Below are 14092 nucleotides of genomic sequence, written 5' to 3'. Positions count from 1 at the left end.
TCTCTCTTGCTCAGGGACAGTGCTGTCTCTCTCTCTCTCTCTCAGGGACAGTGCGGTCTCTCTCTCTCTCTCTCTCGCTCAGGGACAGTGCGGTCTCTCTCTCTCTCTCTCGCTCAGGGACAGTGCGGTCTCTCTCTCTCTCTCTCGCTCAGGGACAGTGCTGTCTCTCTCTCTCTCTCTCAGGGACAGTGCGGGCTCTCTCTCTCAGGGTCAGTGTGGTCTCTCTCTCAGGACAGTGCGGTCTCTCTCTCTCTCTCTCTCTCGCTCAGGGACAGTGTGGTCTCTCTCTCTCTCTCTCAGGACAGTGCGGTCTCTCTCTCTCTCTCTCTCTCTCGCTCAGGGACAGTGCGGTCTCTCTCTCTCTCTTGCTCAGGGACAGTGCTGTCTCTCTCTCTCTCAGGGACAGTGCGGTCTCTCTCTCTCTCTCTCTCTCTCAGGGACAGTGTGGTCTCTCTCTCTCTCTCTTGCTCAGGGACAGTGCTGTCTCTCTCTCTCTCTCTCTCTCTCTCTCAGGGACAGTGTGATCTCTCTCTCTCTCCCTTGCTCAGGGACAGTGCTGTCTCTCTCTCTCTCTCTCAGGGACAGTGCGGTCTCTCTCTCTCTCTCTCTCAGGGACAGTGTGGTCTCTCTCTCTCTCTTGCTCAGGGACAGTGCTGTCTCTCTCTCTCTCTCTCAGGGATAGTGCGGTCTCTCTCTCTCAGGGACAGTGCGGTCTCTCTCTCTCTCTTGCTCAGGGACAGTGCTGTCTCTCTCTCTCTCTCAGGGATAGTGCGGTCTCTCTCTCTCAGGGACAGTGCGGGCTCTCTCTCTCAGGGTCAGTGTGGTCTCTCTCTCTCTCTCTCAGGACAGTGCGGTCTCTCTCTCTCTCTCTCTCTCTCGCTCAGGGACAGTGCGGTCTCTCTCTCTCTCTTGCTCAGGGACAGTGCTGTCTCTCTCTCTCTCTCTCAGGGACAGTGCTGTCTCTCTCTCTCTCTCTCAGGGACAGTGTGGTCTCTCTCTCTCTTGCTCAGGGACAGTGCGGTCTCTCTCTCTCTCTCTTTGGTTTGAATATTTACAAACAAAGCTTTACCATTGGTTGACAATTCCTGTTCCATGATTCGCTAATTGGGCTTAACCCACAGGTCGATTGATTTTTGACAATTTGAAGAAATCCATTGCCTACACATTGACCAGTAACATTCCGGAGATCACCCCCTTCCTTCTCTTCATCATGGCCAACATCCCTTTGCCACTCGGGACCATCACCATCCTGTGCATCGACCTGGGAACTGACATGGTGAGTACCACAACGCCCAGGAGGGATCTGTCACTGTCAGGCACCTGTGTGCCTGGAGAGGGGGAGGGTTATATGTGTGGGTAATTTACGTATCGCAGAATCACAGTGCAGAAGAGGCTCTTCGGCCCATCGAGTCTGCACCGACATGTGAGAAACACCTATCTAATCCCGTTTACCAGCACTTGGCCCATAGCCTTGAATGTTCTGATGTGCCAAGTGCTCATCCAGGTACTTTTTAAAGGATGTGAGACAACCCGCCTCTACCACCCTCCCAGGCAGCGCATTCCAGACCCTCACCACCCTCTGGGTAAAAAAGTTTTTCCTCACATCCCCCCTAAACCTCCTGCCCCTCACCTTGAACTTATGTCCCCTCGTGACTGACCCTTCAACTAAGGGGAACAGCTGCTCCCTATCCACCCTGTCCATGCCCCTCATAATCTTGTACACCTCGATCAGGTCGCCCCTCAGTCTTCTCTGCTCCAGTGAAAACAACCCAAGTCTATCCAACCTCTCTTCATAACTTCAATGTTTCATCCCAGGCAAGATCCTGGTGAATCTCCTCTGCACCCCCTCCAGTGCAATCACATCCTTCCTATAATGTGGTGACCAGAACTGCACACAGTACTCCAGCTGTGGCCTCACCAAGGTTCTATACAACTCCAACATGACCTCCCTACTTTGTAATCTATGCCTCGATTGATAAAGGCAAGTGTCCCATATGCCATTTTCACCACCCACTAACATGCCCCTCCGCCTTCAGAGATCTATGGACACTCACACCAAGGTCCCTTTGTTCCTCAGAACTTCCTAGTGTCATGCCGTTCATTGAATACTTCCTTGTCAAATTACTCCTTCCAAAGTGTATCACCTCACACTTTTCACCTCACACTGGATTCCAGTCACTGAAGCATCCTTCTGTCATCACCCTCTGCCTCCTATAACTGAATCAATTTTGAATCTAAATTATCAAATTACCCTGCATCCCAGTGTGTTTGCCTTCTATATAAGTCTCCCATGTGGGAACTTGTCAAAGGCTTTGCTGAAATTCATATAAACTACATCAACTGCACTACCCTCACCTACACACCTGGTCACCTCCTCAAGAAATTCAATCAAATTTGTTAGACATGACCTCCCTCTGACAAAGCCATGCTGACTATCCCTGATCAAACCTTGTCTCTCCAAGTGGAGATAGATAGTCTCCTTCAGAATTTTCTCCAATAGTTTCCCGACCACTGATGTGAGACTCACTGGCCTGTAGTTCCCTGGCTTATCTCTACAACCCTTCTTAAATAGCGGAACCACATTAGCTGTTCTCCAGTCCTCTGGCACCTCCCCTGTGGCCAGAGAGAAATTAAAAATTTGGGTCAGAGCCCCTGCGATCTCCTCCCTTGCCTCCCTCAGCAGTCTGGGACACAAATCATCCAGACCTGGAGATTTGTCCACGTTAACCCTGCTAACACCTCCAATACCTTGTCCCTGTATCAATTAGCTTAAGAACCTCGCAGTCTCTCTCCCCGAGTTCCATACCTTCATCCTCATTCTCTTGGGTGAAGACGGATGTGAAATATTCATTCAACACTCTAGCGATGTCCTCTGGTTTCACCCATAGATTGTCCCCTTTGTCGCTTATGTGTCCTACTCTTTCCCTGGTTATCCTCTTCCCATTGATATACTTAAAGAATAACTTGGGATTTTCCCTACTTTTACCAGCCAGAGCTTTCTCATATCCCCCCTTTGCTCTCCTAATTACTTTCTTAAGCTCCACCCTGCGCTGTCTGTACCCCACTAATGCCTCCACTGATTTGATCCCCTTGTAGCTGCTAAAAGCCTCTCTTTTCCTTCTCATTGTATCCTGAATATTTCTGGCCATCCATGGTTCTCTGGGTTTGTTACTCTTTCCTATCACCCTAGAGGGAATATGTTGAACCTGTACCCTCCCCATTTCCTTTTTCAACGACAACCCCCACACCCCCCCCCCCAACTGTTCCTCTGTAGATTTCCCCACAAGTAGCTGTTCCCAGTCTACCTTGGCCAGATCCTGCCTTATTTTACTAAAATCCACTCTCCCTCAATCCAAAACATTTTTTTGCAGCTTGTCAATTTGTTTGTCCATAACAAACTTAAACTGTACCATGTTGTGGTCGCTATCACTAAAATGCTCCCCCACCACCACCTCAGCCACCAGTCCGGCTATGTAGGTCAGTTTGGTTCATGTGAGCATGCACACGGTGTGAGTGGGTGGGTGCTGCACTGTCAGAGGGTCAGTACTGAGGGAGTGCCGCACTGTCAGATGGTCAGTACTGAGGGAGTGCTGCACTGTCAGAGGGTCAGTACTGAGGGAGTGCTGCACTGTCAGAGGGTCAGTACTGAGGGAGTGCCGCACTGTCAGAGGGTCAGTACTGAGGGAGTGCCGCACTGTCAGAGGGTCAGTACTGAGCGAGTGCTGCACTGTCGGAGGTTCAGTACTGAGGGAGTGCTGCACTGTCAGAGGGTCAGTACTGAGGGAGTGCCGCACTGTCAGAGGGTCAGTACTGAGGGAGTGCCGCACTGTCAGAGGGTCAGTACTGAGCGAGTGCTGCACTGTCGGAGGTGGGGTTCCTCAGATGGTAAACGGAGGGCACATCCGTCCAGCCTTTTGGCTGTGAGGATTCCCTGGTCACTCTTGGATGAAGAGCTGGAGTGGAGAATACCTGCTTCGTCTCCTGATCTTCATCGCTGGCAGAGCAGCAAATGCTGTCATCATCTCAATTCTCTTCATGGGATCTTGCTGTGCATGAATTCGCTGCCACCTCTTCCCCCATTCAGCCACACTTCAAAGAGGTGTCTGGCCGAGTGTCCTGAGAGCTCCCGATGATGGTTTGCCATGTTCGAGGAGGGGTCTCTCCGGCCCCTCTCTCCTCCTCCCAGGGTCGATGACCCGGCTGCGAGTCGGACTGTGATTGGTCAGTTGGGTGTTGCCAGCGAGTGTAGACGTGGTCCTGGACCAATCACTGATGCTGCCCCCCCACCCCCCCTCTCCCTGGGGCATGTGCCTTGTGTTGCAGGTTCCTGCCATCTCATTGGCCTATGAAGCCGCGGAGAGTGACATCATGAAGAGACAGCCTCGAAACCCACGAATGGACAAACTGGTGAACGAGAGGTTAATCAGCATCGCGTACGGCCAGATTGGTATGTCATGACTGAGGATTGAGGGAGAGGGGTCAGGGGAGCGAGAGAGTAAGAGAGAGGCAGGGGTCAGGGTGACCGGTGAGAGAGAGACAGGGGTCAGGGTGACCGGGGAGAGAGAGACAGGGGTCAGAGTGACCGGGGAGTGAGAGACAGGGGTCAGAGTGACTGGGGAGTGAGAGACAGGTGTCAGAGTGACCACTGAGAGAGAGACAGGGGTCAGAGTGACCGGGGAGAGAGTGACAGGGGTCAGAGTGACCGGGGAGTGAGAGACAGGGGTCAGAGTGACCGGGGAGTGAGAGACAGGGGTCAGAGTGACTGAGGAGAGAGAGACAGGGGTCAGAGAGACCGGGGAGTGAGAGACAGGGGTCAGAGTGACTGAGGAGAGAGAGACAGGGGTCAGAGTGACCGGGGAGTGAGAGACAGGGGTCAGAGTGACCGGGGAGTGAGAGACAGGGGTCAGAGTGACCGGTGAGAGAATGACAGGGGTCAGAGTGACTGAGGAGAGAGAGACAGGGGTCAGAGTGACTGAGGAGAGAGAGAGACAGGGGTCAGAGTGACTGAGGAGAGAGAGGGACAGGGGTCAGAGTGACCGGTGAGAGAGTGACAGGGGTCAGAGTGACCGGGGAGTGAGAGACAGGGGTCAGAGTGACTGAGGAGAGAGAGACAGGGGTCAGAGTGACCGGTGAGAGAGTGACAGGGGTCAGAGTGACCGGGGAGTGAGAGACAGGGGTCAGAGTGACTGGGGAGTGAGAGACAGGGGTCAGAGTGACCGGTGAGAGAGTGACAGGGGTCAGAGTGACTGAGGAGAAAGAGACAGGGGTCAGAGTGACCGGTGAGAGAGTGACAGGGGTCAGAGTGACTGAGGAGAGAGAGAGACAGGGGTCAGAGTGACTGAGGAGAGAGAGACAGGGGTCAGAGTGACTGAGGAGAGAGAGAGACAGGGGTCAGAGTGACCGGTGAGAGAGTGACAGGGGTCAGAGTGACCGGGGAGTGAGAGACAGGGGTCAGAGTGACTGAGGAGAGAGAGAGACAGGGGTCAGAGTGACCAGTCAGAGAGTGACAGGGGTCAGAGTGACTGGGGAGTGAGAGACAGGGGTCAGAGTGACTGGGGAGTGAGAGACAGGGGTCAGAGTGACCGGTGAGAGAGTGACAGGGGTCAGAGTGACTGAGGAGAGAGGGACAGGGGTCAGAGTGACCGGTGAGAGAGACAGGGGTCAGAGTGACTGAGGAGAGAGAGACAGGGGTCAGAGTGACTGAGGAGAGAGAGACAGGGGTCAGAGTGACTGAGGAGAGAGAGACAGGGGTCAGAGTGACTGAGGAGAGAGAGACAGGGGTCAGAGTGACTGAGGAGAGAGAGAGACAGGGGTCAGAGTGACTGGGGAGTGAGAGACAGGGGTCAGAGTGACTGAGGAGAGAGAGAGACAGGGGTCAGAGTGACTGAGGAGAGAGGGACAGGGGTCAGAGTGACCGGTGAGAGAGACAGGGGTCAGAGTGACTGAGGAGAGAGAGACAGGGGTCAGAGTGACTGAGGAGAGAGAGACAGGGGTCAGAGTGACTGAGGAGAGAGAGACAGGGGTCAGAGTGACTGAGGAGAGAGAGAGAGACAGGGGTCAGAGTGACTGGGGAGTGAGAGACAGGGGTCAGAGTGACTGAGGAGAGAGAGAGACAAGGGTCAGAGTGACCGGGGAGTGAGAGACAGGGGTCAGAGTGACTGAGGAGAGAGAGAGACAGGGGTCAGAGTGACTGAGGGGAGAGAGGGACAGGGGTCAGAGTGACTGAGGAGAGAGAGGGACAGGGGTCAGAGTGACTGAGGAGAGAGAGACAGGGGTCAGAGTGACTGGAGAGTCAGAGGACAGGGGTCAGAGTGACTGGAGAGTCAGAGGACAGGGGTCAGAGTGACTGAGGAGAGAGAGACAGGGGTCAGAGTGACTGAGGAGAGAGAGACAGGGGTCAGAGTGACTGAGGAGAGAGAGAGACAGGGGTCAGAGTGACTGAGGAGAGAGAGGGACAGGGGTCAGAGTGACCGGTGAGAGAGTGACAGGGGTCAGAGTGACCGGGGAGTGAGAGACAGGGGTCAGAGTGACTGAGGAGAGAGAGACAGGGGTCAGAGTGACCGGTGAGAGAGTGACAGGGGTCAGAGTGACCGGGGAGTGAGAGACAGGGGTCAGAGTGACTGGGGAGAGAGAGACAGGGGTCAGAGTGACCGCGGAGTGAGAGACAGGGGTCAGAGTGACCGGGGAGTGAGAGACAGGGGTCAGAGTGACCATTGAGAGAGAGACATGGGTCAGAGTGACCGGGGAGAGAGTGACAGGGGTCAGAGTGACCGGGGAGTGAGAGACAGGGGTCAGAGTGACCGGGGAGTGAGAGACAGGGGTCAGATTGACTGAGGAGAGAGAGACAGGGGTCAGAGAGACCGGGGAGTGAGAGACAGGGGTCATAGTGACTGAGGAGAAAGAGACAGGGGTCAGAGTGACCGGTGAGAGAGTGACAGGGGTCAGAGTGACTGAGGAGAGAGAGAGACAGGGGTCAGAGTGACTGAGGAGAGAGAGACAGGGGTCAGAGTGACTGAGGAGAGAGAGAGACAGGGGTCAGAGTGACCGGTGAGAGAGTGACAGGGGTCAGAGTGACAGGGGTCAGAGTGACCGGGGAGTGAGAGACAGGGGTCAGAGTGACTGAGGAGAGAGAGAGACAGGGGTCAGAGTGACCAGTGAGAGAGTGACAGGGGTCAGAGTGACCGGGGAGTGAGAAACAGGGGTCAGAGTGACTGGGGAGTGAGAGACAGGGGTCAGAGTGACCGGTGAGAGAGTGACAGGGGTCAGAGTGACTGAGGAGAGAGGGACAGGGGTCAGAGTGACCGGTGAGAGAGACAGGGGTCAGAGTGACTGAGGAGAGAGTGACAGGGGTCAGAGTGACTGGAGAGTCAGAGGACAGGGGTCAGAGTGACTGAGGAGAAAGAGACAGGGGTCAGAGTGACTGGAGAGTCAGGGGACAGGGGTCAGAGTGACTGAGGAGAGAGAGACAGGGGTCAGAGTGACTGGAGAGTCAGAGGACAGGGGTCAGAGTGACTGAGGAGAGAGAGACAGGGGTCAGAGTGACTGGAGAGTCAGAGGACAGGGGTCAGAGTGACTGAGGAGAGAGAGACAGGGGTCAGAGTGACTGGAGAGTCAGAGGACAGGGGTCAGAGTGACTGGAGAGTCAGAGGACAGGGGTCAGAGTGACTGAGGAGAGAGAGGGACAGGGGTCAGAGTGACCGGTGAGAGAGACAGGGGTCAGAGTGACTGAGGAGAGAGAGACAGGGGTCAGAGTGACTGAGGAGAGAGAGACAGGGGTCAGAGTGACTGAGGAGAGAGAGAGACAGGGGTCAGAGTGACCGGTGAGAGAGTGACAGGGGTCAGAGTGACCGGGGAGTGAGAGACAGGGGTCAGAGTGACTGAGGAGAGAGAGACAGGGGTCAGAGTGACCGGTGAGAGAGTGACAGGGGTCAGAGTGACCGGGGAGTGAGAGACAGGGGTCAGAGTGACTGGGGAGTGAGAGACAGGGGTCAGAGTGACCGGTGAGAGAGTGACAGGGGTCAGAGTGACTGAGGAGATAGAGACAGGGGTCAGAGTGACCGGTGAGAGAGTGACAGGGGTCAGAGTGACTGAGGAGAGAGAGAGACAGGGGTCAGAGTGACTGAGGAGAGAGAGACAGGGGTCAGAGTGACTGAGGAGAGAGAGAGACAGGGGTCAGAGTGACCGGTGAGAGAGTGACAGGGGTCAGAGTGACCGGGGAGTGAGAGACAGGGGTCAGAGTGACTGAGGAGAGAGAGAGACAGGGGTCAGAGTGACCAGTCAGAGAGTGACAGGGGTCAGAGTGACTGGGGAGTGAGAGACAGGGGTCAGAGTGACTGGGGAGTGAGAGACAGGGGTCAGAGTGACCGGTGAGAGAGAGTGACAGGGGTCAGAGTGACTGAGGAGAGAGGGACAGGGGTCAGAGTGACCGGTGAGAGAGACAGGGGTCAGAGTGACTGAGGAGAGAGAGACAGGGGTCAGAGTGACTGAGGAGAGAGAGACAGGGGTCAGAGTGACTGAGGAGAGAGAGACAGGGGTCAGAGTGACTGAGGAGAGAGAGACAGGGGTCAGAGTGACTGAGGAGAGAGAGAGACAGGGGTCAGAGTGACTGGGGAGTGAGAGACAGGGGTCAGAGTGACTGAGGAGAGAGAGAGACAGGGGTCAGAGTGACCGAGGAGAGAGGGACAGGGGTCAGAGTGACCGGTGAGAGAGACAGGGGTCAGAGTGACTGAGGAGAGAGAGACAGGGGTCAGAGTGACTGAGGAGAGAGAGACAGGGGTCAGAGTGACTGAGGAGAGAGAGACAGGGGTCAGAGTGACTGAGGAGAGAGAGGGACAGGGGTCAGAGTGACTGAGGAGAGAGAGACAGGGGTCAGAGTGACTGAGGAGAGAGAGAGACAGGGGTCAGAGTGACTGGAGAGTCAGAGGACAGGGGTCAGAGTGACTGAGGAGAGAGGGACAGGGGTCAGAGTGACTGAGGAGAGAGAGACAGGGGTCAGAGTGACTGGAGAGTCAGAGGACAGGGGTCAGAGTGACTGAGGAGAGAGAGACAGGGGTCAGAGTGACTGAGGAGAGAGAGACAGGGGTCAGAGTGACTGAGGAGAGAGAGACAGGGGTCAGAGTGACTGGAGAGTCAGAGGACAGGGGTCAGAGTGACTGAGGAGAGAGAGACAGGGGTCAGAGTGACTGGAAGAGTCAGAGGACAGGGGGTCAGAGTGACTGAGGAGAGAGAGAGACAGGGGTCAGTGTGACTGGAGAGTCAGAGGACAGGGGTCAGAGTGACTGAGGAGAGAGAGGACAGGGGTCAGAGTGACTGGGAGAGAGAGGACAGGGGTCAGAGTGACTGAGGAGAGAGAGACAGGGGTCAGAGTGACTGAGAGAGAGAGGACAGGGGTCAGAGTGACCGGTGAGAGAGGACAGGGGTCAGAGTGACTGAGGAGAGAGAGACAGGGGTCAGAGTAACTGAGGAGAGAGAGACAGGGGTCAGAGTGACTGAGGAGAGAGAGAACAGGGGTCAGAGTGACTGAGGAGAGAGAGAGACAGGGGTCAGAGTGACTGGGGAGTGAGAGACAGGGGTCAGAGTGACTGAGGAGAGAGGAGGACAGGGGTCAGAGTGACCGAGGAGAGAGAGGACAGGGGTCAGAGTGACTGAGGAGAGAGAGAGACAGGGGTCAGAGTGACTGAGGAGAGAGAGGACAGGGGTCAGAGTGACTGAGGTGGGAGAGACAGGGGTCAGAGTGACTGAGGAGAGAGAGACAGGGGTCAGAGTGACTGGAGAGTCAGAGGACAGGGGTCAGAGTGACTGGAGAGTCAGAGGACAGGGGTCAGAGTGACTGTGGAGAGAGAGACAGGGGTCAGAGTGACTGGAGAGGTCAGAGGACAGGGGTCAGAGTGACTGAGGAGAAAGAGACAGGGGTCAGAGTGACCTGGAGAGTCAGAGGACAGGGGTCAGAGTGACTGAGGAGAGAGAGACAGGGGGGTCAGAGTGACTGGAGAGTCAGAGGACAGGGGTCAGAGTGACTGAGGAGAGAGAGACAGGGGTCAGAGTGACTGGAGAGTCAGAGGACAGGGGTCAGAGTGACTGAGGAGAGAGAGACAGGGGTCAGAGTGACTGGGAGAGTCAGAGGACAGGGGTCAGAGTGACTGAGGAGAGAGAGAGACAGGGGTCAGAGTGACTGGGAGTCAGAGAGACAGGGGTCAGAGTGACTGAGGAGAGAGAGGACAGGGGTCAGAGTGACTGAGGAGAGAGAGGGACAGGGGTCAGAGTGGACAGGTGAGACGAGACAGGGGTCAGAGTGACTGAGGAGAGAGAGACAGGGGTCAGCAGACTGACAGAAGAGAGAGACAGGTCGAGGAGAGAGAGACAGGGGTCAGAGTGACTGAGGAGAGAGAGACAGGGGTCAGAGTGACTGAGGAGAGAGAGGGACAGGGGTCAGAGTGACTGGAGAGTCAGAGGACAGGGGTCAGAGTGACTGAGGAGAGAGAGGGACAGGGGTCAGAGTGACTGAGGAGAGAGAGACAGGGGTCAGAGTGACTGAGGAGAGAGAGGGACAGTGGTCAGAGTGACTGAGGCGAGAGAGGACAGGGGTCAGGAGTGACTGAGGAGAGAGAGACAGGGGTCAGAGTGACTGGGAGAGAGAGGACAGGGGTCAGAGTGACTGAGGAGAGAGAGAGACAGGGGTCAGAGTGACTGGAGAGTCAGAGGACAGGGGTCAGAGTGACTGAGGAGAGAGAGACAGGGGTCAGAGTGACTGAGGAGAGAGAGACAGGGGTCAGAGTGACTGAGGAGAGAGAGACAGGGGTCAGAGTGACTGGAGAGTCAGAGGACAGGGGTCAGAGTGACTGAGGAGAGAGAGACAGGGGTCAGAGTGACTGGAGAGTCAGAGGACAGGGGTCAGAGTGACTGAGGAGAGAGAGACAGGGGTCAGAGTGACTGGAGAGTCAGAGGACAGGGTCAGAGTGACTGAGGAGAGAGAGACAGGGGTCAGAGAGACCGGGGAGTGAGAGACAGGGGTCAGAGTGACTGAGGAGAGAGAGACAGGGGTCAGAGTGACCGGGGAGTGAGAGACAGGGGTCAGAGTGACTGAGGAGAGAGTGACAGGGGTCAGAGTGACCGGTGAGAGAATGACAGGGGTCAGAGTGACTGAGGAGAGAGAGACAGGAGTCAGAGTGACTGAGGAGAGAGAGAGACAGGGGTCAGAGTGACTGAGGAGAGAGAGGGACAGGGGTCAGAGTGACCGGTGAGAGTGGACAGGGGTCAGAGTGACCGGGGAGTGAGAGACAGGGGTCAGAGTGACTGAGGAGAGAGAGACAGGGGTCAGAGTGACTCGAGAGAGAGAGTGACGGGGGTCAGAGTGACCGGGGAGTGAGAGACAGGGGTCAGAGTGACTGGGAGTGGAGAGGACAGGGGTCAGAGTGACTGAGGAGAGAGAGACAGGGGTCAGAGTGACTGAGGAGAGAGAGGACAGGGTCAGAGTGACTGAGGGAGAGAGAGACAGGGGTCAGAGTGACTGAGAGAGTCAGAGGACAGGGGTCAGAGTGACTGAGGAGAGAGAGACAGGGGTCAGAGTGACAGGGGTCAGAGTGACAGGGGTCAGAGTGACCGGGGAGTGAGAGACAGGGGTCAGAGTGACTGGAGAGTCAGAGGACAGGGGTCAGAGTGACTGAGGAGAGAGAGACAGGGGTCAGAGTGACTGGAGAGTCAGAGGACAGGGGTCAGAGTGACTGAGGAGTGAGAGGACAGGGGTCAGAGTGACTGAGAGAGAGAGGACAGGGGTCAGAGTGACTGGAGAGAGAGACAGGGGTCAGAGTGACTGAGGAGAGAGAGGACAGGGGTCAGAGTGACTGAGGAGAGAGAGACAGGGGTCAGAGTGACTGAGGAGAGAGAGACAGGGGTCAGAGTGACTGAGGAGAGAGAGGGACAGGGGTCAGAGTGACTGAGGAGAGAGAGACAGGGGTCAGAGTGACTGAGGAGAGAGAGACAGGGGTCAGAGTGACTGAGGAGAGAGAGACAGGGGTCAGAGTGACTGAGGAGAGAGAGACAGGGGTCAGAGTGACTGAGGAGAGGAGAGACAGGGGTCAGAGTGACTGAGGAGAGAGAGGACAGGGGTCAGAGTGACTGAGGTGAGAGAGACAGGGGTCAGAGTGACTGAGGAGAGAGAGACAGGGGTCAGAGTGACTGAGGAGAGAGAGACAGGGGTCAGAGTGACTGAGGAGAGAGAGAGACAGGGGTCAGAGTGACCGGGGAGAGAGAGACAGGGGTCAGAGTGACTGAGGAGAGAGAGGGACAGGGGTCAGAGTGACTGAGGAGAGAGAGGGACAGGGGTCAGAGTGACTGAGGAGAGAGAGACAGGGGTCAGAGTGACTGAGGAGAGAGAGACAGGGGTCAGAGTGACTGGAGAGTCAGAGGACAGGGGTCAGAGTGACTGAGGAGAGAGAGACAGGGGTCAGAGTGACTGGAGAGTCAGAGGACAGGGGTCAGAGTGACTGAGGAGAGAGAGACAGGGGTCAGAGTGACTGGAGAGTCAGAGGACAGGGGTCAGAGTGACTGAGGAGAGAGAGACAGGGGTCAGAGTGACTGGAGAGTCAGAGGACAGGGGTCAGAGTGACTGAGGAGAGAGAGACAGGGGTCAGAGTGACTGGAGAGTCAGAGGACAGGGTCAGAGTGACTGAGGAGAGAGAGACAGGGGTCAGAGTGACTGGAGAGTCAGAGGACAGGGGTCAGAGTGACTGAGGAGAGAGAGACAGGGGTCAGAGTGACTGGAGAGTCAGAGGACAGGGGTCAGAGTGACTGAGGAGAGAGAGACAGGGTCAGAGTGACTGGAGAGTCAGAGGACAGGGGTCAGAGTGACTGGAGAGAGAGGACAGGGGTCAGAGTGACTGAGGAGAGAGAGACAGGGGTCAGAGTGACTGAGGAGAGAGAGAGACAGGGGTCAGAGTGACTGAGGAGAGAGAGTGACAGGGGTCAGAGTGACCGGAGGAGAGAGAGACAGGGGTCAGAGTGACTGAGGAGAGAGAGACAGGGGTCAGAGAGACCGGGGAGTGAGAGACAGGGGTCAGAGTGACTGAGGAGAGAGAGAGACAGGGGTCAGAGTGACCGGTGAGAGAGTGACAGGGGTCAGAGTGACTGAGGAGAGAGAGAGACAGGGGTCAGAGTGACTGAGGAGAGAGAGACAGGGGTCAGAGTGACTGAGGAGAGAGAGAGACAGGGGTCAGAGTGACCGGTGAGAGAGAGGACAGGGGTCAGAGTGACAGGAGAGTCAGAGGACAGGGGTCAGAGTGACTGAGGAGTGAGAGACAGGGGTCAGAGTGACTGAGGAGAGAGAGGACAGGGGTCAGAGTGACCAGTGAGAGAGTGACAGGGGTCAGAGTGACTGAGGAGAGAGAGACAGGGGTCAGAGTGACTGAGGAGAGAGAGGACAGGGGTCAGAGTGACTGAGGAGAGAGAGACAGGGGTCAGAGTGACTGGAGAGAGAGAGGACAGGGGTCAGAGTGACTGAGGAGAGAGGGACAGGGGTCAGAGTGACTGGAGAGTCAGAGGACAGGGGTCAGAGTGACTGAGGAGAGAGAGACAGGGGTCAGAGTGACTGGAGAGTCAGAGGACAGGGGTCAGAGTGACTGAGGAGAGAGAGACAGGGGTCAGAGTGACTGGAGAGTCAGAGGACAGGGGTCAGAGTGACTGAGGAGAGAGAGACAGGGGTCAGAGTGACTGGAGAGTCAGAGGACAGGGGTCAGAGTGACTGAGGAGAGAGAGACAGGGGTCAGAGTGACTGGAGAGTCAGAGGACAGGGGTCAGAGTGACTGAGGAGAGAGAGGACAGGGGTCAGAGTGACTGGAGAGTGAGAGGACAGGGGTCAGAGTGACTGAGGAGAGAGAGACAGGGGTCAGAGTGACTGGAGAGTCAGAGGACAGGGGTCAGAGTGACTGGAGAGTCAGAGGACAGGGGTCAGAGTGACTGAGGAGAGAGAGGGACAGGGGTCAGAGTGACCGGTGAGAGAGACAGGGGTCAGAGTGACTGAGGAGAGAGAGACAGGGGTCAGAGTGACTGAGGAGAGAGAGACAGGGGTCAGAGTGACTGAGGAGAGAGAGAGACAGGG

General features: G+C 56.1%; 1 protein-coding gene across 1 annotated transcript in view; it reads left to right on the top strand.

Annotated features, from left to right (window-relative positions):
- LOC121274012 (sodium/potassium-transporting ATPase subunit alpha-3) overlaps positions 1 to 14092 on the top strand; it is a 225470-nt gene that overhangs the window by 180986 nt on the left and 30392 nt on the right. Inside the window, exons 17-18 of the mRNA XM_041181141.1 lie at positions 1122 to 1276; positions 4324 to 4447. Of these exons, the coding sequence (XP_041037075.1) occupies positions 1122 to 1276; positions 4324 to 4447 (279 nt within the window). The remainder of the gene's footprint in view (positions 1 to 1121; positions 1277 to 4323; positions 4448 to 14092) is intronic.

Source organism: Carcharodon carcharias, assembly GCF_017639515.1.
Source record: "Carcharodon carcharias isolate sCarCar2 chromosome 29 unlocalized genomic scaffold, sCarCar2.pri SUPER_29_unloc_19, whole genome shotgun sequence".
Taxonomy (NCBI): Eukaryota; Metazoa; Chordata; class Chondrichthyes; order Lamniformes; family Lamnidae; genus Carcharodon; species Carcharodon carcharias.
Note: the sequence above shows the minus strand (reverse complement) of the source record. Positions and strands in the feature narration are given on the sequence as shown.